The sequence below is a fragment of the Haliotis cracherodii genome, unplaced genomic scaffold, assembly GCF_022045235.1.
Source record: "Haliotis cracherodii isolate W230 unplaced genomic scaffold, xgHalCrac1.p SCAF_4, whole genome shotgun sequence".
Taxonomy (NCBI): domain Eukaryota; kingdom Metazoa; phylum Mollusca; class Gastropoda; order Lepetellida; family Haliotidae; genus Haliotis; species Haliotis cracherodii.
Window position 1 is genome coordinate 15,672,187 of NW_027266297.1, and position 26,156 is coordinate 15,698,342.

A 26,156-nucleotide genomic window follows, 5' to 3' on the forward strand; every position below is an offset into this window, starting at 1 on the left:
CCCTTAAAACTTTGCCACCAATTATGCTGACAGGCTTTGACTAACAGAAATTGTCTTGCCTTAAGCCTTGCACCAGCTTGCAAACTATATCAGATATTCATTGAATATTTATTTGGTTGGCGCCTAAATGGGGAAGCAAGTTTAGAATTAAACAATGTGATAAGTGGGTGTTACTGAGTAGATTATCGAGTGACAGACGAGTGGTTTGATGACGTTATTGCCTGCTCTTGTTAACGAGGCTGTCACTTAATGTGTTTGTCCCCAAATCGGATGGATTAGTACACGCAAGACTTGCTCAACACAATTTGTGACATTAAAATGCTTCCTGCTCTTTGTTGATGCACAAAGATTGGATCAATTAGATCCAGATAATTCAATAACTTACTTGATTTTTGTCTTGTCTCTTGGATTTCACTTGCTCTGGGATCTGAAATGGAAAAAAGATCTTTGAGTTTCTTTGGCCATGATACCTGATAGAATCTACTTGTCTGAAATTGCCGAAAACTGGACATATATTTTAAAAGATTTTTAATTTCTTTTCAAACCATCAGCTTATTAGCCTTTAGCTCTGCATGGCTGTTTCAGTCCCAAATCATTCAATTTTAACCTTGTGGGTAATGCAGGGCAGAATAGGCATCCAGTATCCTATGCTTATGGTAAGATTGTCAATGGAGGCTGGCCGGTCATCATGCCTAGATAGTGGTGATTGTTTCTCTTACTGTCCACGACTTGTTTGAATGAGTCTTTTTACTTACTTGCTGCCTTAAGATAGAGCTTTATTGTCTGAAAGGGAATTCTCTTTACATCAGTGTCACAAATCTTACACAGGACATAATACATAAAGGGGATTAAACGGATACATAGACATATAATATTAAGAACTTAAAGAGTTTTAAAGGTAAATGAATCAAGGGCTGTAGATATTGGGTTAAAAGGCTTATAAACACTAGGATTTATGTTTGTTTAAAATTGACAGCTGGATTAGTTGAAGATTTGATGTAAATATTAGAGGGAGAAAAGATTTAGCAAGGTCACAATACATTGGTCATGATACGATATGTATCGCAATACACATATTTACGTCAAATTACGTGGAAACGTCTTGACTTCATATTTCAGAGTAGGTTTAAAAAGAACAGCTGGTTTTGGACACCTGTTCATAGTGGCTATGTTTAGTAGTGAACTTGAAATGCTGATTACAAAGCATCTTAAGATATTTGACTGACCATCACGCTGGATGTCATTAAACGAGTAGTAAGTCATTTATTTAAGCAGTAGAAAACATATCGTGTATCATATCGACGCCTGAACGATGCACGATGAATCTTATCACTCTTAGTAAATATGTCTAATGCGATACATATCATATCATGACCTATGTATCGTCATAGGTATCGTGACCTTGCTGTATCGTTTCACCCCTAGTTCTTTGTGTTTTGATATTTGGATGGGGTGGTGAGGTAGCCAAGTGGTTAAAGTGTTCACTCGTCACGCCGAAGGCCCGGGTTTGATTTCCCACATGGGTACAATGTGTGAAGTCAGTTTTTGGTGTCCCCTGCCAAAAATTGCTGAAATGTTGCTCACTCACTGATATATGGATGTGTTTTGAAAGCAAGGTGAGTCAGTAAGATTTAAGTAAATTTCCAGTAATATGAAGATAGAACTTGACACATTGTACCCATGTGGGTGATCAAAGCCAGGTCTTCAGCGTGATGAATCGAAGCTTCAACAATGCGGCCACCCCACTGTGGCCTGTCTTCTTCAGGCTAGACATTTCACATTATATGGATGTTGAGACTGTTATGGCGCCAGTAATTCACTCAGCTATTTCGAAAGCAGAACTCTTGTTGGTAACTGTTTTGTGACGTTGTGGGAATTGAGATTTAGAATTACATCTTCTTTCTTTAGCCGATGAATGCCTCTTCTAATGAAAATAAGTTCAAGCCAATAGTTAGAAAGTTTTTGAAGTTTATTGATTATTGACTAGTTGGTTCATTTATTCTCAGTATCCTTGCTCCCCACAAAACCACCGCTCCTGAAAATCGAAATCTAAGATGTAATTGGTCACACCCACAACCAAGACCCCCAGGTTTTCAACCGACTGTTTCATGTGTTGTAGACAGTGATAAACCCGCAAAAGTAATTGACGAGATTTCTTCAAAATCTAATGACACAGCTCTTGTAAGCACTATTTTCCATCTCTCTCTTTTATTGATTTCATGAAGCTTGAGGTTGTTGGGAGGACATTGTGTCAAAGACTTCCCCGGCTGGCCTCTCTGCCAATCTTTTAGAAAAACATGCGAGCCAAAGGAGAATTCTCTTCCCTCATCCTCCACTCTCACTTTTGGATTCCACTTTTTGAGTTTGAGGGATTCTGAAATTAGGCTTCTTCGTAGAGTTTGGTTGTTAATTGTTGTTGGCAGCATGTCTCTGGAGAGTAGATTTGTATTTACAATGTAGTGAAGTGTGGAGGTCATTGGCATCTGATGGAAATTGTGCTGTTGCACTTTTGATCAATTCTAATTTTAGGTTTTTGGATTTTATGTGTTAATTATGTCGTAACAAAGGAAGCAAATGAAACTATATCTGTAAGTATGAGTTGAACATAAAAGAATGTGTTTTCTTCATTTCTCTTATCGTTTGCGTAAGTTAGGTACATTTACAAAATATGGAAAGAAGAAATCGTCCTGAGGTTTATAAATGCTGCATGTCACTGTAATGCGATTGAAGAGACATTTGTAAAGAGTATGAAAGAAGTGGTTTATTTTGAGAGTTTACCATTTCTTCCTGTGTCTTTATCCAGTGTATTCATGTATGAAATAGATTGTAGATAACAAACAACCATTTTGATCCACTAGATCTGCATAATTTAGATAAATGTAAATGTTTCATGATTGAAAAAATTGTTTTGAAACATAGGTGTTCATTTGAATAAGGAAAAGACTGTCATGTTTTGGATTTATGATGACTCAAAGGGAGAGGAAAGGCTAACAAAATTATGATTTGGAAAGATTTTGTCTGATGTTTGAAGATGAGCAAGCTGATTTTCTCTGTAAACCGATGACATCACCATGGTGGGCACATGTCGTTGTTGCGATATCTCATAGGCGATTTATTGGGTGTGAAAATAAATCTTGTTGGAAAATGCTACTTTTTAGGTCTTACAACTAATATATAGTATGTTGGTTTTAATAGAAAATATTGCAAATAACCTAACTAAAAAGCCTTGAAAATGACTGTGAAGTTTAATGTTCCAGATCTGTGTGAAACTATTCCACCCAAAATAGTATCTACAACTAATGTCACCATTATGTCACCATTCCTCATTAAACTGACACCCGGTTATATATCTGAAGCGGGACGGTCGGGTAGCCTAGTGGTTAAAACGTTTGCTCGTCACGCCAAAGACCCGGATTCAATTCCTGATATGGTTACAATGTGTGAAGCTCATTTCTGGTGTCCCCTGCCGTGATATTGCTGGGATATTGCTAAAAGCGGCGCAAAACAATACTCACTATATATCTGAAGCAGTGCTTGAAATAATTTTAGAACCCAACAACACAGTCCTGCAGGTGACCCTTTAATGTTGCCCACCTATCTATCTAAGTTACCTTCCGGCATTCAGACATTATAAATATTGAAAAATTGCAAAAAATGATGTCTAGATTCAACTGAAATAAAGCAAACAATTACTTGAGATTCTACGAGGTGACAGACAGTTGGGCAGGTAGAGGAAAATTTAATGCTGCCGATACAAAAGTTGCCAGCCATGGGCAGGCAGGCAGTTATTTCGGATGCTGATTTCGGCCTCAAAGTTGCAGCTAATTTGGTCGCCATTGCTATCAAAATTTCCGTTTGGCGACCATTGTTTTTTAATCAGTCACCACTTAGCTACTTAGTAATATCAGGTCACCGGCTTGATGTTTTTTAAACTGCATGGTAAAGAAATACAATGCATTACCAAATACTGATCGACTAAACTAAAATTTCATTTTAAGAAATCTAAAAATTTACATTGGAATAGGTAAGATAAAAATTAATCGCTCATCTTGTTAAGTAATTACAACACCTTAAATAACAACAAAGCTTGTTACACCAAAGGTAGGAATTGGTATTGCAGCAGTTAGGCAAATTAGATATGGGTCAACAATATTGTGTATTAGGACTATAATCTTGAAGTTTGGCTCCTTAATTGTTTCACCTGACTTCTTGAATTTGACATTGGCTTCCATGAAAATTGTTAGTAGCCAATGGCTCCTTAGGAGCAAAATAAATTTTGAGGCCTGTAGGAGTGTCATTAATCTCATCGAGCTCACTTATTATCTCTGTCCTTAGCAAACTTTCACTAATGCAGTATTTGGCAAGGGATAGTGTGTAACAGTTTATGATCTGACAGGTACTTGGTACTCTCAGCGACACATGCATAATGAAAACACTTGATTGTTTTCATTCCCCCTACATGCATTCTATGTGCAGCAGTGTGCGGGCAGTGGTCCAAGATGCAGTGTTCTCACCAAGGACATGCAGTAAAGGGTATATGTGTCACAGTCGCTTACATCATCAATTAAAAACATGTTTTCAAGCATTTAAGTTGTTACCAGCCCAAATGTTTGTGTGACGTTCCACGACTTGAAAGAAAAAAAATCAGTCATTATCGTCTTTCTTTGATTCAGCTTGAATAACAGGCTGTTGCTTCCTCGTCAGATGGACAAATGATGAGAAAATGATTGCCAGAGCAATTATGCTAACATTTCTTTTGAAACATCTGTCAAAGTCCAAGGAGAAATAGCACCAGGGGAATGCAGCATTTTCAAACAAACCTAGCTTTGCGTAAATCGTTACTGACAGATGTGGAGTATGTGAAATCGGTGGTTATGAAAGATTTTCTTTTGGCTGTATATTGTGTCTTGTCTGTCAAGGCATCAATCCCTGCATTGGGGCTGTTTATTCTGGATTGTTGCCAGTTTCTGGAAAATAGGTTGATAGGTTAGTGGGAGTTGTCTCCCTTGGATCTGATTTGTTGAAAAGTGTATCGAGATTTTATGGTGCTTCGGGGGGGTTATATTCATGGACGAAAGCCAGCAGTAGTGAATAAATAAAATATATGTGTTTATTTAAATATGAATATTTCCGCAGGGATAGTAACTATAATTTAACTAGCCTACAGTTCACCTGGTCCAGTGATCTGTGTATGAGTAGAATTATGCAAGGAGGCAACATACTGGTCCTTCATGATCTGCACTTGTCTCGGACTAGCAGACAAGTGATTACATCTGACTTGTTTCAAATGTTTATTTACATGAATTTAAGAATCTGACGTTTTAGTCAAATGAATTTGAAATCTTAGTGTTTGCTACATGCTGTCCAAGAAGCAAATTTGAGACCAACAAAAATTGTAGACTGAAGGCATAGATATGAGTGATTACCCTGAAATTCAAAATATGACTTGCTGGATGATAATACACTTATGTAGTTTGAAATTTAGCATGAAAGTCAAGATGTCCTTTTGTCAACCCTTAAGTTAATAGGTAAGAGTTTTTGGGTGCCTAGATCATGTTCATGTCAATCACTGGAATGTCTGTTCAAGACTCAATTATTTACAAACCGCCATCATATAGCTGGAATATTGCAACAACAAACAAACTTCCCATGCTCAGAGCCCTTAAGCTTTTAGCAAGTTTTGATTGAAGAAAATCATCCACTGACACGTTTGAAATAGTGTTTTGTATCAGTTATGTGCAGTGTACTATTTTGATTAACCTGTGAAGATCTGGGGTAGAATAGGTCTTTAGCAACCCATGCTTGCCTTAAAAGATGACTATGCTTGTCGTAAGAGGTGACTAATGGGATCGGAATCGATTGGTCAGGCTAGCCGACTTGGTTGATGCACGGTCATCGATCCCAATTACGTGGATCAATGCTCATGATATCAGCCACTGGATTGTCTGGTCCAGGCACGATTATTTACAGACCGCCGTCATATAGCTGGAATATTGCTGAGTGCGGCGTTAAACAACAAACAAACCACCCAACCAACCATTTTGATTACTTTTAATGATTCAAGTACAGCTATACTCCATGATTTAAGGTGTAAATATTTTGTACAATTCTCAAAATGTAAGCCTATAGGCAATCGGAGATATAGGTATATATATGTTCAACAAAAGAACCTTTCATTTCTGGTGCATGTAATTAGCATGCTTGTGATCTCCACATTAAAACATTAAATAAACCATGAAATGCTTGTGTTTCAGTCGTAAGAAGACGGTCCATGGATCCACTACCTCGCCCACCTTACCTCAGAGATGTCCCTCGCCACAGATACTTGGTAAGTCACAGTTTGAATCAGGTTCAAATCCTACAGTCATCACGATCATGCTCCTTGTTTTGTCCAAACCACAGCTATGTGTGTTGGCTTTACCAGAGTGGTTAACATGAGGACATGCATCACTTCGGGCCTTTCTCCCCGACACATGCTGTGATAACTGAAATACTGTTCAAAATATGTTAAATCCAACTAACTCATTCACTTGTTGCTCCGGCAAGAAAACATTTGGTGAACATGTCTTGAATCTAAATTCTTACAGATCAGTATCTGATCTTAGTTAGGATGTATTGAGATTGATGCTGGTTAATACGTTTGCAAACGAATCGCTCCAGATCACTGATATTGTATAGAATTATCAGCTCTGAAGAATATTTCATGTCTGCTTCTCATATGAAGGGAGGTAACTCTCCCTACCAAAACTGATCTACACTGGCTATGTTTGTGACAGGAGAATGCAACTTCACTAAGTATTATGTGAACCTTTACTGGCAATAAGAATATGTTACATTTTTATTAATTGATTTTATTTGAAAAATTAAGAATAGGTTAATGATAGAAATAATAAAAAATAAAACAAAATATACAGGGTTTTACCCCAAAAGTTATCTTATTTTACCCTGAAGCTATCATTTAATCTACTGCAACATTCCTAAGTAAAAACATGTTAAATTTGTCAATAGTTTTATCTCTTACAGCTCACATTTGTTACAATGTCTGTGACTGGAGTGAGGGCAATGTCCTGATTAAACCTTTCAATCTTTAGATGGCGGTTCGGTTTTAAACTATTTGTTTTACAAAACAATGAATCTATGAGCAGAAAGATTGCCAATGGTGCCAATGGTGCGTATAGACTTAAGTAGAATAGGGTATTGATTTGTCGGAGATGGTTAAATAACAGGAACAGTATGTTTACTGTCATCCTGTTGTCTACCCTTTGGCTGGGCTTAAGACAGGACAAATGTGATCCATGTGGGAAAAACAATATTGTGGTAAGAGGTAGCAGGTGGCAAACTGGTGCTCAGACTCGGCGGAACACTTATCCTGTCAGTATCTCAATGGACAGTCAGTTCCGGTATTTAACACCTTTTTGTTGGATTGATTACACGGGACAGGTTTGGCACAACAGTGTTGTGGTTGATGCATGATGTTTAAGCATTGTGTTTATTCAAGAAACTTGGATAGATTGTCAAAGAATGAAGCATCAAACTGGGAAATTTGTTTGTTTGGATAATGTTTTTGCTGATTTTGAATAAGAAAAGATGGATTGATGTCACTTCCTTGCGCTCTTAGGGGTTTCCATTTGTGAATTGTTCATTGACATTATTTTATTTGTTTTATGATTTCATGTCAGGTTTAAGAAGATTAAATGTTGTAATACTTGTTGATTTGCTATCTTTGCATGTTCAGTTTACTAGTTTCTCAGAATGATGATCATGAGGCTGTGGAAATAAAATGCTTCTAATAACACATAGACATATAGCTGATACAAAAATACAAAGATTAATTATTTTTTTAGATATATAGAGACCTTACTTTTAGACCATGTCAGTTTGGTGTCCTTTTCTGAAGCGAAAAATGATTTTGTTAGTAACTCGCGTAATTTATTCCAGAAGTTTGAAATAGGAACAAGGGTTTAGTTAATTTGGCATTTGCCCATAAGGAGTAAGTATTTCGTTCAGTTTCCCATTTGGGTACTTTTAGAAAGTTCATGGTAGATGTCCTCTGCTCTACCTCCCTGAAATGTTGTCACAAGTGACTTAAAAGCCTTGCACCATTAAAGACTGGTCATGCCGTTAATCAGGGTCTGTGCTTTTCCAGTCCAAGAGCCCATTGCTCATCTAGGACCAGGCATTATGCCATGTTTGGTATAATACTTGCTTTTCCCTCTACCTGGTGTTCACATGACAAAGGACAGACCCGTGAAGATCTGGGGTAGAGTTTATCTTCAGCAACCCATGCTTGCCGTAAAAGGCGACTGATTGTCGTAAGAGGCGACTTACCGGATCGGGTTGTCATGCTCCATGACTTGGTTGAGGCATGTCATCGATTCCAATTACGCTTTACCCAAAACGTTATCATAATTAACCCTGAAACTAGTAATTCTTTGTCATTTAATCTTCTGCAACATTCCAAAATGAAAACATGTTAAATTTGTCAATAGTTTTATCCCTCACAGCTCACATTTGTTACAGTGTCTGTGACTGGAGTGATGGCAGTGTCCTGATTAGACCTTTCATCCTTTAGATGGCGGTTCTGTTTTACAGTATTTTGTTTTACAAAACAATGAATCTATGAGCAGAAAGATTGCCAATGGTGCCAATGAACAAGAACAAGAAATAAGGGTTTATTGATTCATTGAACAGTTTCAATAACTTGAAATCATGTCTATAAAGCTTGTTTGAATTCCACGATGTGTTATCTCCTGCTCAACATTTGCTAAGGACCATACCCTTGACTGAAGATGACTATTTTAGTCCTTAGCAAATGTTGAGTAGTATCTCTGTGTGTGTGTATATAGCTTTTCATTGCTGGTAACTAATAAAGATATATGGATTAATGGCAAACATAAGATATGAGGTGTGATTCATAAAAGAAAGTGTTTATTCAAAGATTCAGACATTAAAGTATTTCATGCTCAATGTGTGACAGGAAGTTGTGATGTAATAATTTCAACACGAATCTAGACATGAGATTTCTGGCAAATTGCAAATCAATGAAATTTGCAGGGATCGATAGAGAATGCTGGGATAAAATCTTTTTAGGGGCAATATGTAGGCGTGGTGTACTTACCCTACTTGGCAGGAGGATGCAGCAGGCACGACCCACAGATCAGGATGGCGCCGATAGGATCTCAGAGCATTAGATGTGTGACAATTACTTTAAATATTCATGCTAAGACCAAAGGTGATTGTTATCCAAGATATACTCGGACAACTGCAGGCAGTGTTGAGGATATATGGCTGATGTATCATCATCACTGAGTCACCCATGCTGAGATTCTGCCAATGTTGCTTTTGATGATATTTGATTGAGTTAAGTCATCACTATCGTTTGCCATTGATTCAAAATCATATGCAAAATGTATATATATATATATATATATTATATATTTTTGTATTTTATTTCTTTTTTTTCTTTTTTTTATTTATTTCTTTTTTTATATCTCAGATCAACTTTGAAGGCTGTTGGGAAGCATACTGGTTTACATTTTCTTTCTAAGTGTCCCTGACTCCAATATTGGGAGAAATTCCTGGCAATGACTTAAATTCATCTGGCATAAGCCTGCATGTGATATTTCAAAGGTTTTTTGTTGTCTTTTTTTTATCCCTGACTCCATGCAGTAATTTCTGATGAAAAACAGTTTTGCTTGACAACGGTATAAGGATCTATACCAAAACGTCGCCCTTACAGTAATTAAAGAAGTTATCCATTAATTTTGTCTACTTTGTCATCTGTCAACTTGTAAGTAATGCCTATCAAACAATTCAGCATCTGATTTTGTTTATTTGTAACACATTTCGCTAAACACTGTTACATTACTTCCTTTGTGTACAATCACCATGATTAATTCTCACAAATTGCACCTGTTTCTCAGAGTCTTTCTCAAATGAAAGCATGACAGGGATAGAAAGAAAAGATGCTTCTCTCGTCCTTGTTTCATTGTTGTTCCGTCGCTATGACGATAGATCAGACTCTATGTTGCTGGTGGACTGTCTGTGGGCAAGTCTAGCTAGGCCCTCCTTGATGTGTGTTGCTAGTGGACTCTGTGGGCAAGTCTAGCTAGGCCCTCCTCGATGTGTGTTGCTAGAGGACTCTCTGTGGGCAAGTCTAGCTAGGCCCTCCTTGATGTGTGTTGCTGGTGGACTCTCTGTGGGCAAGTCTAGCTAGGCCCTCCTTGATGTGTGTTGCTGGTGGACTCTCTGTGGACAAGTCTAGCTAGGCCCTCCTCGATGTGTGTTGCTGGTGGACTGTCTGTGGGCAAGTATAGCTAGGCCCTCCTTGATGTGTGTTGCTGGTGGACTGTCTGTGGGCAAGTCTAGCTAGGCCCTCCTTGATGTGTGTTGCTGGTGGACTGTCTGTGGGCAAGTCTAGCTAGGCCCTCCTTGATGTGTGTTGCTGGTGGACTGTCTGTGGACAAGTCTAGCTAGGTTCGATGTGTGTTGCTGGTGAACTGTCTGTGGAAAAGTCTAGCTAGGCCCTCCTTGATGTGTGTTGCTGGTGGACTGTCTGTGGGCAAGTCTAGCTAGGCCCTCCTTGATGTGTGTTGCTTGTGGACTCTCTGTGGACAAGTCTAGCTAGGCCCTCCTCGATGTGTGTTGCTGGTGGACTGTTTGTGGACAAGTCTAGCTAGGCCCTCCTTGATGTGTGTTGCTGGTGGACTCTGTGGTAAAGTCTAGCTAGGCCCTCCTTGATGTGTGTTGCTTGTGGACTCTCTGTGGGCAAGTCTAGCTAGGCCCTCCTTGATGTGTGTTGCTGGTGGACTCTCTGTGGACAAGTCTAGCTAGGCCCTCCTCGATGTGTGTTGCTGGTGGACTGTCTGTGGACAAGTCTAGCTAGGCCCTCCTTGATGTGTGTTGCTGGTGGACTGTCTGTGGACAAGTCTAGCTAGGCCCTCCTCGATGTGTGTTGCTGGTGGACTCTCTGTGGGCAAGTCTAGCTAGGCCCTCCTTGATGTGTGTTGCTGGTGGACTCTCTGTGGACAAGTCTAGCTAGGCCCTCCTCGATGTGTGTTGCTGGTGGACTGTCTGTGGTAAAGTCTAGCTTGGCCCTCCTTGATGTGTGTTGCTTGTGGACTCTCTGTGGGCAAGTCTAGCTAGGCCCTCCTTAATGTGTGTTGCTTGTGGACTCTCTGTGGAAAAGTCTAGCAAGGTCCTCCTTGATGTGTGTTGCTGGTGGACTGTCTGTGGTAAAGTCTAGCTTGGCCCTCCTTGATGTGTGTTGCTTGTGGACTCTCTGTGGGCAAGTCTAGCTAGGCCCTCCTTAATGTGTGTTGCTTGTGGACTCTCTGTGGAAAAGTCTAGCAAGGTCCTCCTTGATGTGTGTTGCTGGTGGACTGTCTGTGGACAAGTCTAGCTAGGTTCGATGTGTGTTGCTGGTGGACTCTCTGTGGACAAGTCTAGCTAGGTTCGATGTGTGTTGCTGGTGGACTCTCTGTGGAAAAGTCTAGCTAGGCCCTCCTCGATGTGTGTTGCTTGTGGACTGTCTGTGGGCAAGTCTAGAAAGGCCCTCCTCAATGTGTGTTGCTGGTGGACTGTCTGTGGACAAGTCTAGCTAGGTTCGATGTGTGTTGCTGGTGAACTGTCTGTGGAAAAGTCTAGCTAGGCCCTCCTCGATGTGTGTTGCTGGTGGACTGTCTGTGGACAAGTCTAGCTAGGCCCTCCTCGATGTGTGTTGCTTGTGGACTGTCTGTGGAAAAGTCTAGCTAGGCCCTCCTCGATGTGTGTTGCTTGTGGACTGTCTGTGGGCAAGTCTAGACAGGCCCTCCTCAATGTGTGTTGCTGGTGGACTGTCTGTGGACAAGTCTAGCTAGGTTAGATGTGTGTTGCTGGTGAACTGTCTATGGAAAAGTCTAGCTAGGCCCTCCTTGATGTGTGTTGCTTGTGGACTGTCTGTGGAAAAGTCTAGCTAGGCCCTCCTCGATGTGTGTTGCTTGTGGACTGTCTGTGGACAAGTCTAGCTAGGCCCTCCTCGATGTGTGTTGCTTGTGGACTGTCTGTGGGCAAGTCTAGCCAGGCCCTCCTCAATGTGTGTTGCTGGTGGACTGTCTGTGGGCAAGTCTAGCTAGGCCCTCCTCGATGTGTGTTGCTAGAGGACACTCTGTGGGCAAGTCTAGCTAGGCCCTCCTCGATGTGTGTTGCTGGTGGACTGTCTGTGGGCAAGTCTTACTAGGCCCTCCTCGATGTGTGTTGCTAGTGGACTCTCTGTGGAAAAGTCTAGCAAGGCCCTCCTTAAAGTGTGTTGCTGGTGGAATGTCTGTGGGCAAGTCTAGCCAGGCCCTCCTCGATGTGTGTTGCTAGAGGACACTCTGTGGGCAAGTCTAGCTTGGCCCTCCTCGATGTGTGTTGCTAGAGGACACTCTGTGGGCAAGTCTAGCTAGGCCCTCCTTGATGTGTGTTGCTAGAGGACTCTGTGGGCAAGTCTAGCTTGGCCCTCCTCGATATGTGTTGCTAGAGGACTCTCTGTGGACAAGTCTAGCTAGGCCCTCCTCGATGTGTGTTGCTAGATGACTCTCTGTGGGCAAGTCTAGCTAGGCCCTCCTCGATATGTGTTGCTGGTGGAAAGCTCTAGCTAGGCCCTCCTGTCAGTAGTCATTGGTAATAGATTCCCCTGTGGGAGAGAATTCTGAGATCAATACAGGTGACTGGACAAGCAGGTGTTGTGATAGTCGTTTATAGGGGGTTAACATCACAGAACTGTAGTTAAATTATTGTGTGTGAGGCCTCTGACAACGACGCAGTGTATGCAAAGGGGATAAAATTACCTACGTAGGCCAAAACAGCCAACTGATGAGATCTTTATGAGGTTGAGCCAGTGTATCCCTCAGCTATGTGTTAAAGGTGAACGATTAACCAATATTCTTCTACTCAACAAAATGATAGGACACTTTTGTGCACTTTCTTCACATATAATCATCTTTTCTAGAGTTGTCATTTAGACTGATGACCCTGCTTGTATTTTTTGTTTTTTGTTGTTGTTGTAACTTTGAAGTAAAAAACCTTCTTTGTATGGATTTGGCTGACAAATATCACCAGATTGGCAGAATGTTTTCATCTCGGGATTCATCAAATCATTGGTGTCAACATGAATGAATAGAGTGAGTGAGTGAGTATGGTTTTACGCTGCTTTTAGCAATATTCCAGCAATATCACGGCGGGGGACACCACAAATGGGCTTCACACAATGTACCCATGTTGGGAATCGAACCCGGGTCTTCGGCGTGATGAGCGAACACTTTAACCACTGGGCTACCCGACCGCCCCTCAACATGAATGGAGGTGGTATGGTAACTTTACTGTAAACTGAGTGTGTCAAAAAAACTATAGCTTAAATCATGCATAATTAGTTTTGTTAGACAGCTGTTCAAGCTACATCTGAGATCAGCATCCAGATCTTATTGCTATGGGGGGTATGGGTTGCCCAGTCGTCTAAGGCGCCGCAATTTGCTGTGCAGAGTTGCGTCCCTTGGGCACGCCAGAAACCTATGATTGTGAGTTCGAATCCCAGTTCGCCCCAATTATGTTTCTAGGTTTGTCAGCACCATACCCGTGCTCATGGGTTTCACCGAAGTGGTAAACGTCTGAGACTTGCATCACTTCGGGCCTTCCTCCCACATTAAGCTGACACGCCGTGATATAACTGGAATACTGTTAAAAGCGGCGTTAAACCCAACTCACTCACTCACTCACTCACTCACTCACTCACTCACTCTTATTGATGTGACTTACAGCTTTATTTGCAACAAAAACAGTACCCATTGTAAACTGCTGTCAGCGGTATTGGTGCTGTAACAGTGTAGTTTTTATTGACACCCTTAAGTCTTTGCCTCAACTTCTTCTGGGTCCCTTGAGTTTTGCTGCTATAATAGTTGAGTCTAGGGACCCCTAAATCTTTAGTTGTAACATGTGATAGGTTATGATGTGTGCCCCTTAATTTAAAGGGCTTACGAGACTGCCTCTGTGGTCTAGTGAATAGAGCGTCTGCTTGGAGACTGAGGTCTGTGGTTCGATCTCAGGCTGTATCATACAAAAAAAAACGGTAAAAAATGGTACTTGTTATTTCACTGCCTGGTGCTCAGCATTAAGGGGATAAAACAAGGACTTTGAGTCCTTCACGTTAAACTGTGGTATCTCAGTGGGCTAGCCCTATGAAACTAGCATTAGTCCAGACAAGTACAAACAGCAGTGCACACTGCTATATAATCACAATAACCTTGAACACAATGCACGTCCCCATTTCTCCTCACCTCAAGCTCTTATTTCTGGTATTGCAGTCAAGAACTTCTCTTGAATAATGCTGGCTCAGTAACAAAATAAGGTTGGCTCAATGTGTGTATTGGGCATAGGTGAATAGAACAGAATGAAGGACAGGTTTCAGAAGAGGTACCGGTTGCATTGTTTGTGTCCAAGATGTGATGCTTTTGCATATCATAAATGCAATACAATACGTTGGCAGTTATTATTTTTCATTATTAGCAATATCAACATTTTGGATCCATGTCACATTGACCCGTGTCATCGGATACAGTAATGCATGTGTCTGGTGCCTGTCAATCCATAGATCAGTGTGCCTTAATGCAAATGTACAGCTACACATTCCATATTTGGCGAGAGAGGAGCAATGCATCTTGACAGCTTCATAGCATCATGTGTGTTTTTACTGTTGACATAAGTTAATGTCAACTGTTGACATTAGAAAATGTCAACAACTGAAAGCAACTGCCTGTGTTGTATATTGATGTTCATCCTGATGTGACTTGAGGCTGCTTTTTGCTTGTGAAAAATATTCTGCGTCTCTTCTATTAATATTTTATTTCCTCGCCTGTCTGGATTGTTATCATTACTCTTGATATTTAACTGCCATGTCATCGAATCGATCTCCCTTAGTCTGGTGCATGGGGGGTGATCCAAGGTCAGATTCATTGTGAGGTGTTATTATGATGCATATTTAGGATGCAGTTGATATTCATTATACTATTGATGGAGTGATTTTCCAATGGCAATGGCAGGTTATGGTTATCTATCAGATGTACATAGGTGTCTGATTTTTGGTTGGGTATGTTTATTGTTTTTGTTAGCTTTTTTGTTGGTGTTTGTTGTTTAATACTGCACTAAGCACCCTTGTGTTTGACCATTGATTGCACCACAAGGCTACCCCTCATGGAGAAGATTTGAACCCTAGTGCTTAACCCGTGAAAGCACCACAGAGACTACATCACCTTTCAGAGGATTTGAACCCTTGTGTTTGACAGGTGAATGCACCAGATGGACTAACCCATCTTTCAGAGGATTTGAACCCTTGTATTTGACCGGTGAATGCACCAGAGGGACTACCCCACCTTTCAGAGGATTTAAACCCTTGTGTTTGACTGGGGAATGCACCACAGGGACTACCCCACCTTGCAGAGGATTTAAACCCTTGTGTTTGACAGGTGAATGCACCACAGGGACTACCCCACCTTGCAGAGGATTTGAACCCTTGTGTTTGACCGGTGAATGCACCACAGGGACTACCCCACCTTGCAGAGGATTTGAACCCTTGTGTTTGACCGGTGAATGCACCAGAGGGACTACCCCACCTTGCAGAGGATTTGAACCCTTGTATTTAAACGGTGAATGCACCAGAGGGACTACCCCATCTTTCAGAGGATTTAAACCCTTGTGTTTAACTGGTGAATGCACCAGAGGGACTACCCCACCTTGCAGAGGATTTGACCCCTTGTGTTTGACATGGGAATGCACCACAGGGACTACCCCACCTTGCAGAGGATTTGAACCCTTGTATTTAAACGGTGAATGCACCAGAGGGACTACCCCATCTTTCAGAGGATTTAAACCCTTGTGTTTGACCAGTGAATGCACCACAGGGACTACCCCACCTTGCAGAGGATTTGAACCCTTGTATTTAAACGGTGAATGCACCAGAGGGACTACCCCATCTTTCAGAGGATTTAAACCCTTGTGTTTGACAGGTGAATGCACCACAGGGACTACCCCACCTTGCAGAGGATTTGAACCCTTGTATTTAAACGGTGAATGCACCAGAGGGACTACCCCATCTTTCAGAGGATTTAAACCCTTGTGTTTGACTGGTGAATGCACCAGAGGGACTACCCCACCTTGCAGAGGATTTGACCCCTTGTGTTTGACATGGGAATGCACCACAGGGACTACCCCACCTTGCAGAGGATTTGAACCCTTGTATTTGAACGGTGAATGCACCAGAGGGACTACCCCATCTTTCAGAGGATTTAAACCCTTGTGTTTGACCGGTGAATGCACCACAGGGACTACCCCACCTTGCAGAGGATTTGAACCCTTGTGTTTGACAAAAAAAATTCTGACTATAAGAAGCAATAGAAGAAGGTTATGTTTGTGTCTTAGTAACAATGTCCCATTGTCAGTCTAATTGGCAATTTAGCACCTGCAAATTAGTTGGTGGCAGTAATGAGAAAAGATGGAAGGATCTCCGGAAGGAATGATGCAGTAATTGCATCAAGTAAGTGATTACACCCCGAAACACGTTTGTCAATGTCAACAGTGTGGGCATGCAAGTCCTGGTCAGGTAATGGAAAGTTATCCTATTGAATGGGATAGAGACATAGTGTCTTTACTTGTGTGGCTTTCTCTCAACTAGGGCATCAGAGATGATCAAAGTATGTATCTCATTTTGTGGTCACAAAAGATGTGTTTATTGTTGCCTGGTTGGATTTGTATGATTAATTTGGTGCAAGACAGAATTGTCAAGACTGTCAGGTGATGCTAACATGATTTGTAGTAAGGTGATTTGCACTATCCTGATCAAGATACAGAGCCTTCAGATTCGTCTCTCCCATTAATGCTGGAAGGAGAATGGGCTACAACTGAACTAGAAAAGGATGATTGTCGGTCAGAAGCTTAGTTTGGTCTGGTGTTGCTTGTAATTAGTCCACATATGGTGATTATTGCAATGCTGCTATCTTTCCTTGGCAATAATCAGAGGCGAGAAGATATCCGTGTTGGGCACGCTCTCGTGCACTAGTTGCTAAATCCGACAGCACTCCCAGTCGGTTTTCATCTCTCCTCTTCGATGCATTCATCAAACGTCTGCATCATGTAGATTATGGATATTTTTAACAAGATCTCTTCCATTCAATATTTGTTGAATTCCTCCCATGCAGGTAGTGGCTGATTATAAGTCGAATAATAGAATGGATGTTATGTCAAAGTAGACCAGTCTCAAAATGGTGGTCAGCGTCTAATATTATCAAGTGATACACTGATGGCTGGGGAGTCCAGCTTTTGAGACCTGGCAGCACAATTGGCAGGCGGATTAGAACATATTTGTAAAGCTCTTCGAGAGATTGTGTTTGATTGGCATTATCACCATCTGCACGAGCAGACGACATTGTAGGTCCTGCTTGTGAGGTCTTGTCGAAAGCAGAGAGCAAAAGATAATGACTGATTAACATGTGGAACCACGCTTTCTACATGAATATTGCAGTGCGAGACTGAAGAGCATGCTCGACCAGCCATCAAGAGACGAGTGACCAGTGCGACCACATCAATCTGGTTACGGTGTGGCCATATGATTTACTGTGCTACTGCCAAGTCTACGAATGAACAGACAGCAAGCTAGTATTGCTTATAGCTTGCAGTAGATACTCCTGGATTGGTGCTGGTGGGATCAGGGGATTGATTTTCATTGATGAGCCTCCGCCACATGGAAATAGATGGATGGATGGAGTAGCTGCTGTCACAACTGCATCTTCAAGGCTGTGTATTGATTATCTGGGGGTCGGAAAATTGGGAGTATCCCTGGGCTTTTTTTGTGACGTGATGTGTGATGGAAGATGGACGTAATCTATTGATAGGGAAAAACAGTGGAGATTGTCTGTCGCCTGTCACATCAGGATCACATTTACCCGGCTAATATCATTCCTGCAATTTAATTTCCTGCAGATTTGAACATCAGCTCAAGTTGTGTGACACCAACGACACTGTAGCATGGCGACACCATGAACATCTTGCTTTTGATTTGGGATCTCCTTCCAATCTCCACATTGTGCATTCTGCCCGGGCATGTAAGTTGATCGGAATCAAGAGAACATCTACCTGTAGTTACACGAGTTGACAGCGCGTTGACAGTATATTAGGCTTGTATCCACTGGGAACATGGAAGAGGATATTGTCATTTTTCGCCGCTCACCTGAGCACATGTGGTTTTCCACATCTATTGAGAGTCTCCACCCTCCCACCGTTGAGGATGCTCGCAGGAGCCGGACAAGATTCAGGAGAAGTAATTGGCTTTTTTCATTGCATTTGTTTATTTGGTGTTATGAGGCGTTATATAGAAATTTGGTCAGTGTATTCATTTTGACAAGATGTCGTGACTATTACATTCATGTCGTTAACCACTGAAATATTTAGTGATAGTTTTTTTCTGAAATGCTGAAATGTACTCAGCAGCAGTTGAATGTATGGTAATTATATACTGATTGTGAACGATTGTTTATGTTTAAATTAGGGGCAGTGGTGTAGCCTAGTGGTTAAGGCGTTCGCTCGTCACACTAAAGACCCAGGTTCGATGCCCGATGTGGGTGCAATGTGTGAAGCCCATTTCTGGTGTCCCCCACCATGGTAATGCTGAAATATTGCTAAAAGCGGTGTAAAACTATACTCACTCACTATGGTTAAATTTATTTCATTTAATTATTGAAGAAATGGATAAAGCGAATCAAATTTGTGATGGAATGTTCTAAACACTTTGACATTTAAATAATGTATCAATTTGAAACGTACTTCTGTTTTAAGGTTATATCTAGGTATGTGGATTGATCACACTACCTGAACTGTTGCTGAATGATGTAGCATCAAGATGTGGATTCACTTTCAAATCATTTTCAGTAATGAAATAGCTTTTTGAATGACTACATTAGATATAATACTTTGTCATAAACCTTTGAGGTTATCAAAACAGAACCTGCTAATCTTCAGTTTCATAGCAGAAATGCCATCACACAGGATTTTTGAAGATACATTTGTAATTTTCTGTTCCATGATATGGCTGTGATTGTATTGAATTCCTTTGAACTTTGTCCTAAATAACATCTCTGTAAGCATGGAAACCAGTGTGTTTGTCCCTTTGTGCTCAGCAACCAGTATCTGTGCCCATCTGTGCCCATCTGTGCCCATCTGTGGCCATCTGTGGGGACTGAGATTAGAAATGTATATTCAAACAAGTGGCAGTGTTTAGAATCCTGAACTAAACACACAGAACTCAGAACCTAGAACTTTAATACTACTCATGCTGAGTGCATTGTCATGTGAACGACATTTTCATCATAACATGGCAGACTGGATGTTTAGATTTCAAAAATGATGGGTGACTAAACACATCAACAAATTTATTTCACATGCCCATCTTCTTATTTTGATAAAGTATTGAACTGTCCGTCGTGGGTTATCATTTCATTAATTTTAATATGCATGGCAGTTGCCAAAAATTAAAATCAAGATTAAATTAAATTTAAGTCCACTCTTCTTGAGACAAGTCACATTCAGGAGAGCTGATGACATTTGCATGTGTACTGCCTCTTTTGCTGTTATGTAGATGGCAAAGCGGTAGCGGATAGTTTGTCCAAGTATTTCAGTGAAAATAAATATTAATATACAATGAATTGGATGAAAGGAACAGGTTTATGATGAAATATTCAAGACACTTTGACATATAAATACTATATACATTTGAAATGCTTAGTGCTGAGGTGTGATCATAGTGGCGGTACCATGAAGTTGTATTGGATGGCTTATGGTGTATAATGAGGACTGTGCTCCTCAGCCTGTTGCTGAGCTCCAGCCTAGGTCCAGACATTGAATTGAAGGTCTTGTGTGAAACTTGAGACATCCTCACTGTGTAACTAGGGTAATCAGTAACTGTTGGATTAGATGTATCACAGGTTTGAGTCAGTGAGCACAAGACGGATGGTTTGACTTGCATTAATCTTGCTAGGATTGCTTTTAATGGAGTTTTCATGGTATTTAAAGGTGGTCTTCATACAGGTAGTATGATCAGGTCCTTTAAGGCTAAAAAATAATGATGGCCCTTGTCTTGGTGATTGCCTGCATGCCCTAGTTGATCATATTCATAAGTGTCCGCCCAGAGAGCAGAAGGTCAGTGATCGATCCCCGTCCTTGCATACCAAAAGACGTTATAAGATGGTACTTGTTGTTACCCTGTGCGGCGCTTAGGATTGAAAGGCTAAAACAAGGACTGGTCGACTCAGAGTCAGTGTACTGTGTCTGAGTGGGGTATCCATGTTTAACTGCAGCGTGATATCTCAGTGGGCTAGACTATAAATGAGACATTAGCCCGGACTAGTACAAGCAGTTATATTGAACTCCCATCTCATCTCACTGTGCCTTGGTTGTGAGGCATTAAATGATTAATGCTAAACAAAATGGAATGCTTTTATCTGCAGATCATGGCCTTTCTGTGGCCTATGTAGTTGGGGTTAACATTAATGTATTTTGCATTTCATATTTCTGAAAAATAACTATGATAATACCCCTCAGACAACCCATGTTAGTCTCGGCTCCCACACTCTGTTGCTTGTCCTTTTAGGCAACTCTGTGTGAGTGTGTGAGTGTGTGAGTGAGAGACAAACAATACCGTGTCCCTAGTCTGTCTTACAGACCCTGACACAAATATATATCAAATACAGTCCATGCAAGTCTATACTATTTGGCAAGTCTAGATTACTGCAGTATCAGGAAATGAAGAGTCCGGGCTCCCTTTCATTATATTTTTATTGAGATAATTGAACAACTGTTTTCAGTATGACATGTTCATTTCAGAGACTAGATGTTAGTCTAATAGGTGCCCAGCACCCTACGTCGAAAGAGTCAATGGTGAATGGATCATGGAGGTCTGGCTTGGTGATTAGGTCCGATGGAATGCATGTCATCGTACCTCAGTTGTGTGGGTTCATGCTCATGATGCCAATCACTGGATTGTCAGGTCCAGACTCAATTATTTGATAACTGCTGTGTGCAACAAACAAACACACAACTGGTAACAAGCCTCCTCCTTCTTTAATGATTGAAGAATGTATAGAATGAAGTTTAATATCCTGGAATATGCACCCATTTCATGAACACCTCGTGTCATCACCGATTTTCAGTGATCCATTCATATTATTTTCACTGCTATTTTGACGTTTACGCCCAAGTATCTTTTGGCGAAAAATCAAGAGTGATTAATCTCTGATGTTGACATTGGTTATTTATAGCAGTTTTTTTATGAGATTGCCATAAGGCCATAATGAATTGAGATTTTCATCCCTGCTTGTCTCACTACAAAACACCAAGTCACCAGATTTGATTGTCTCCAAGTGCCTCCAGATGATGTGGTGAAGAAAACTCCAGTGTGTTCTCTTCTTTCTTTCACGCGGTCGGGTAGCCTAGTGGTTAAAAGCATTCACTCGTCATGCAGAAGACCCGGGTTTTGGATTCCCCGACATGGGTACAATGTGTGAAGCTCATTTCTGAGGTTCCCAGCCGCGATATTGCTGCTAAAGTGGCATAAAACCTCACTCACTCACTCACTCACTGTGTCTGAGTCCCTTGTTGGAAGCCTGAGTCTTATCAAATTACTATTTGTTAAGTAAAATTAACTGATAATTATGGAATAATAGTCATATGCAGACACTAAAATCTTGTGTAAATGGCTAAATGCCAAGTTAGAAGTTCAGACTTGTTAGCTCAAAACCTTTGACATTAAGTGTGTAAGCTATATCTACTGGCAGTTAATGTACACAGATGCCTGAGACATCTGAAATATAAATATGTAAATCCTCCCGCATCACTGTTTTTTACAAAATAGGTAAAAATCGGGTAATTAATTTGTTGTTGAAAAATATGGGAAATCATTATCTGAGTTGTTTTGACGTGAAACTAGTGTTCTATGCTGCAGCTGGTGTCGGCCATTAAAAATCTCTTTACTCTCTGTCAGTATAAAGAAGTATGTAACCTGTTTACATTGTCAGTGAAGGCGAAGTAACATTGATATTGTGACATGTGTCTAGAAGACATCACAAGAGGGATGGAATTGTCAGAGAGCTCTTATTGTAAAATCATTTTTGTGCTATCTCAGTATTTTGCCCAAGGCAGGTGGACAGATATGAAAGATATTGACAGCTGCTATAAGTGTTGCTAATCATTATGATGGTGAGTAAACAGTGTATTTGAGTTCTGCCACATTGTTTATGTGTGTAATGTTTCTGTGATAAGACCCATTATGATTGTTATTGTCTGAGCATATAAAACAAACAGATTATTGATGGAATATCAACCCGTAACTTTACTAATGGCATCCATAAATTCACTTTACTAATGACATCCATAAATTGACAAAAGACCTTGTTCTGACAAGAGGTTGTGAGATTGAATCTATTTGTCCAACCTGGTACCCATTTGTACAGCTTGTTTCAGTTCTAATACTAGCCCAGTTCATACTCAGTATAATAGTAGTATAATTCTGAGTTTCTTTATGCATGTCAAGGTTTGCTCAGATTTAAAGGAGATTATGTACAAGGTATGATACAGGACAGGTGCTTTCTGGGTAAATTGAAATAGGCCTGCATGCAGTTAAAGCCGACTACGCTTGTCGTAAGAGGCAACAAACAGGATCGGGTGGTCAGGCTCGCTGACTTGGTTGATGCAATTCATCTTATCCCAAATGCGTAGATCGATCAACATGAGGTCAATCATTGGATTGTCTGGTCAAGACTATTTATTTACAGACCTTTGTCATATAGTTGGAATATTGCTGAGTGCAGAGTTAAACAACTTTCAAACAAAAATTTGAAAAATTAATCTTTGGGGATAGTTCGATAACTTAATTATTGATTGATTGTGTGTTTGTATTTGTTTAGTGCACACTCAGCAAAATCTTAATTATTGAGGACCATTGAACTCACATTGTAAGTCAGTGACAGCTAGATCCTTGGACTCAGATTGTTTATTGTTCAGTACAGAAATCACTTCAACTGCATCAAAGACCTAGAAGAATGGCTGATCCCACCCACACAGCAAGGTGATCTTGTGATGCATTGTTGTTGGCTAGTGATGTCAACCAACAAGATTGGTGATATTATTCTGAACTATTCTGGTATTAAAGATCTTTAATATTGTTGTGGCTAAGTTAATTGTTGCCATGAGGTGATGGAGTGATCATATTTACATACATACATGAATGGCATTGATCTTAGTGTAAGTGGAATAGACTTGAGTAAAGGTGGCGGTTCAGCTACCCAGGCCATCTCGACGCAGAAGCAGCTAAAAACAATAGTAACAGACTGACACAAGGTCAGAATGTCTTCACTTGCATAGCAATTGCAGACAGACCTCAATCCAACTCGTTGCACTCTCATAAACTGACCGGTTACCTGCTTGTGAGCTTTTCTGATCGATGCTTACTTTTCTGAAGCTAAAGAATTCCAGTCATGGCATATAGCCATGTATACAGACAAGGCATTGATTTATGAGGATGTTTTGTTGGTGTGTTCCTGTGGCAGTAAACAAATATAGGAAACATTGATTGGATTGTCTGCCAGAACATTGATGATGGACACATTGATCCACACTGGGAGAAGTGATGCATTTAGTGATTGATCAAGACTCTGAAATTCTAAATATGATGGGTCAAGAATCCTGTTGAGTTCAGTATTTATGTAAGGGGCACAAGTGGCTGCTGGAACACAATGTGTACCAAATACTGTCGTGTATGTTAGTCCGACATGTTCCTTGACACTATTTTCAGTCGATCTTAGTGTTAATGTATGGACTTTTATTACCAAAGCTTGTGATACTGAAAGAGATTTTGAACATGGTTTCTTGGTGTTTCCAAAATCAGCATTGACTCAACTAACTCACTCTAGTTGTCAAGAAATGTCTTTCCATTTTTGATGTCGTTAACAGATATGCTTTTCTCTCAGCATGAAAAGTAATGAAGGAGTCATGCGAATCATTATTTGAAGATAAATGGATCTTTTAAACAGGTGATAGTCCTTAGTAAATGTGAACATAATGGTGGCATGAAGACAGATGACAGAGACATAGTGCTCGTACAGCAACTATTGTCATGGAAACTGCAGCATGAACCGAGATGTAGTTCTTTGCTGGCAGAGTGGTGTTGACATCATCAGGTAGTTTAAGTCTAACCTAAAGCCACAATATATTGATTTTCTGCCATTGAAATGTCGTCAACATGACCAAGATCCTTGGATGAAGTTGTGATCATATTTCAGCAAGGTCCCCAGCCATCCAATTTACCACCCTATGGCCTCTGTTTGCTGACTGGCTTCAGAGGCACATTCAAAGAAGCTGATCTTTTTTCCCACTATGAGGATTAGGGAAAGGTCACAGGATCTGTTAGTTATTTTCAGACATATTCGCAGTATAATCCAAGCTAATTGAAGCCAGAAGAGGTCCAGTATTGTTAATGCTATAACCATGTTTGCTCCTTGCATCCTTCAGCTATTGGACGGAAGAGCTCCACCACAATGGTGTTTTGGAACTTAGAGTTTAACTTTATGTAAGATAAATAGATTTTGAAAGAAACAGAAATAGTTGTTCCAGACTTTCACTGACATTTTTCTTTCACTGACAGGGCGGGCTTAATGCCAGTTGTCTTTCAAACAGACCTTGAAAGAAATATATGGGGAAACTCATAAGCTGGTCTTCAATACTTTGGCAGGTCTTGTTTTCCTGAGTTCTGAAAATGAAAAGGTTCCTTGAGCTGCTTTCAATTATATATAAAAAGAAAATTTAATCCCTCAAAATTAAAAAATATATTTCAAAATAAATGTTAGTGTAAGGGCTGACTCTCAGCTCTGATTTGGAATCTATGCTGGAGATAGGGAAGCAATTATAACTATGAACTTGGACTGGAGATGAGTTTGATTACCGGTAAAACCTTGCTGTCACTATGCTGACAATCAATGCACACAGGATCTATCAGGACTGGGTTGCTGCCCTCCAAGCCAGATCATCTGTTGAAGCATGGTATCACATTGCTTGATTTTGCTGACTACAGCATTTAATCTGATTATGTAAATTTTTATGGCTGTGTGTTGTGGTAGGAAAGTAATGAACGGAATCATTTTACTTTGTATTAGGTATCAACTTCATCACTTTCCTTTTTCATTGCCTTCAGAATGGTGTTCATCAATATCCTGCATATGGAATTGATTTTCCTTTAGCTGCCATGACAATTTCAGTTCAAATTTAAATTTATTTTATAGGGGTTGGTTTTTTTTGGTTTTTTTAATTGTGTTGATTTATGAATAGTTGACAAACGTGATCCCTGTTCACAAGATGATTAAAAACGTGCACATGATTCCCTGTGATGAAAGCAGTGGAGAGTACATCGCAGCATGAGGTCCACATGTGGTTGAGAGGAATTTCACTTGTATTCTTCTGGCCACTTATATGATGTATTCCATGCATTTATTTTTAATTAGAGTTCTTGAATGCCACGATAACCAAACTGACCAAGAATAGGCCATACATGCTCCATCACTTGGTTTATGATAGTCATACAAGCTCCATCTATTGATTTATGATAGTCATACAAGCTCCATCTATTGGTTTATGATAGTCATACAAGCTCCATCTATTGGTTTATAATAGTCATACATGCCACCATCTATTGGTTTATGATAGTCATACATGCCCCCATCTATTGGTTTATGATAGTCATACATGCCCCCATCTATTGGTTTATGATAGTCATACAAGCTCCATCTATTGGTTTATGATAGTCATACATGCTCCATCTATTGGTTTATGATAGTCATACATGCCCCCATCTATTGGTTTATGATAGTCATACATGCTCCATCTATTGGTTTATGATAGTCATACATGCCCCCATCTATTGGTTTATGATAGTCATACATGCTCCATCTATTGGTTTATGATAGTCATACATGCCCCCATCTATTGGTTTATGATAGTCATACAAGCTCCATCTATTGGTTTATGATAGTCATACAAGCTCCATCTATTGGTTTATGATAGTCATACATGCTCCATCTATTGGTTTATGATAGTCATACATGCCCCCATCT

General features: G+C 40.4%; 1 protein-coding gene across 6 annotated transcripts in view; it reads left to right on the top strand.

Annotated features, from left to right (window-relative positions):
• Positions 1–26,156, top strand: part of LOC139478597 (microtubule-associated serine/threonine-protein kinase 3-like) — a 199,131-nt gene that overhangs the window by 118,425 nt on the left and 54,550 nt on the right. For all 6 annotated transcript variants that reach the window (XM_071261144.1, XM_071261146.1, XM_071261145.1 and 3 more), the window contains one exon: positions 6,255–6,328. In XM_071261144.1, the coding sequence (XP_071117245.1) occupies positions 6,255–6,328 (74 nt within the window). The remainder of the gene's footprint in view (positions 1–6,254; positions 6,329–26,156) is intronic.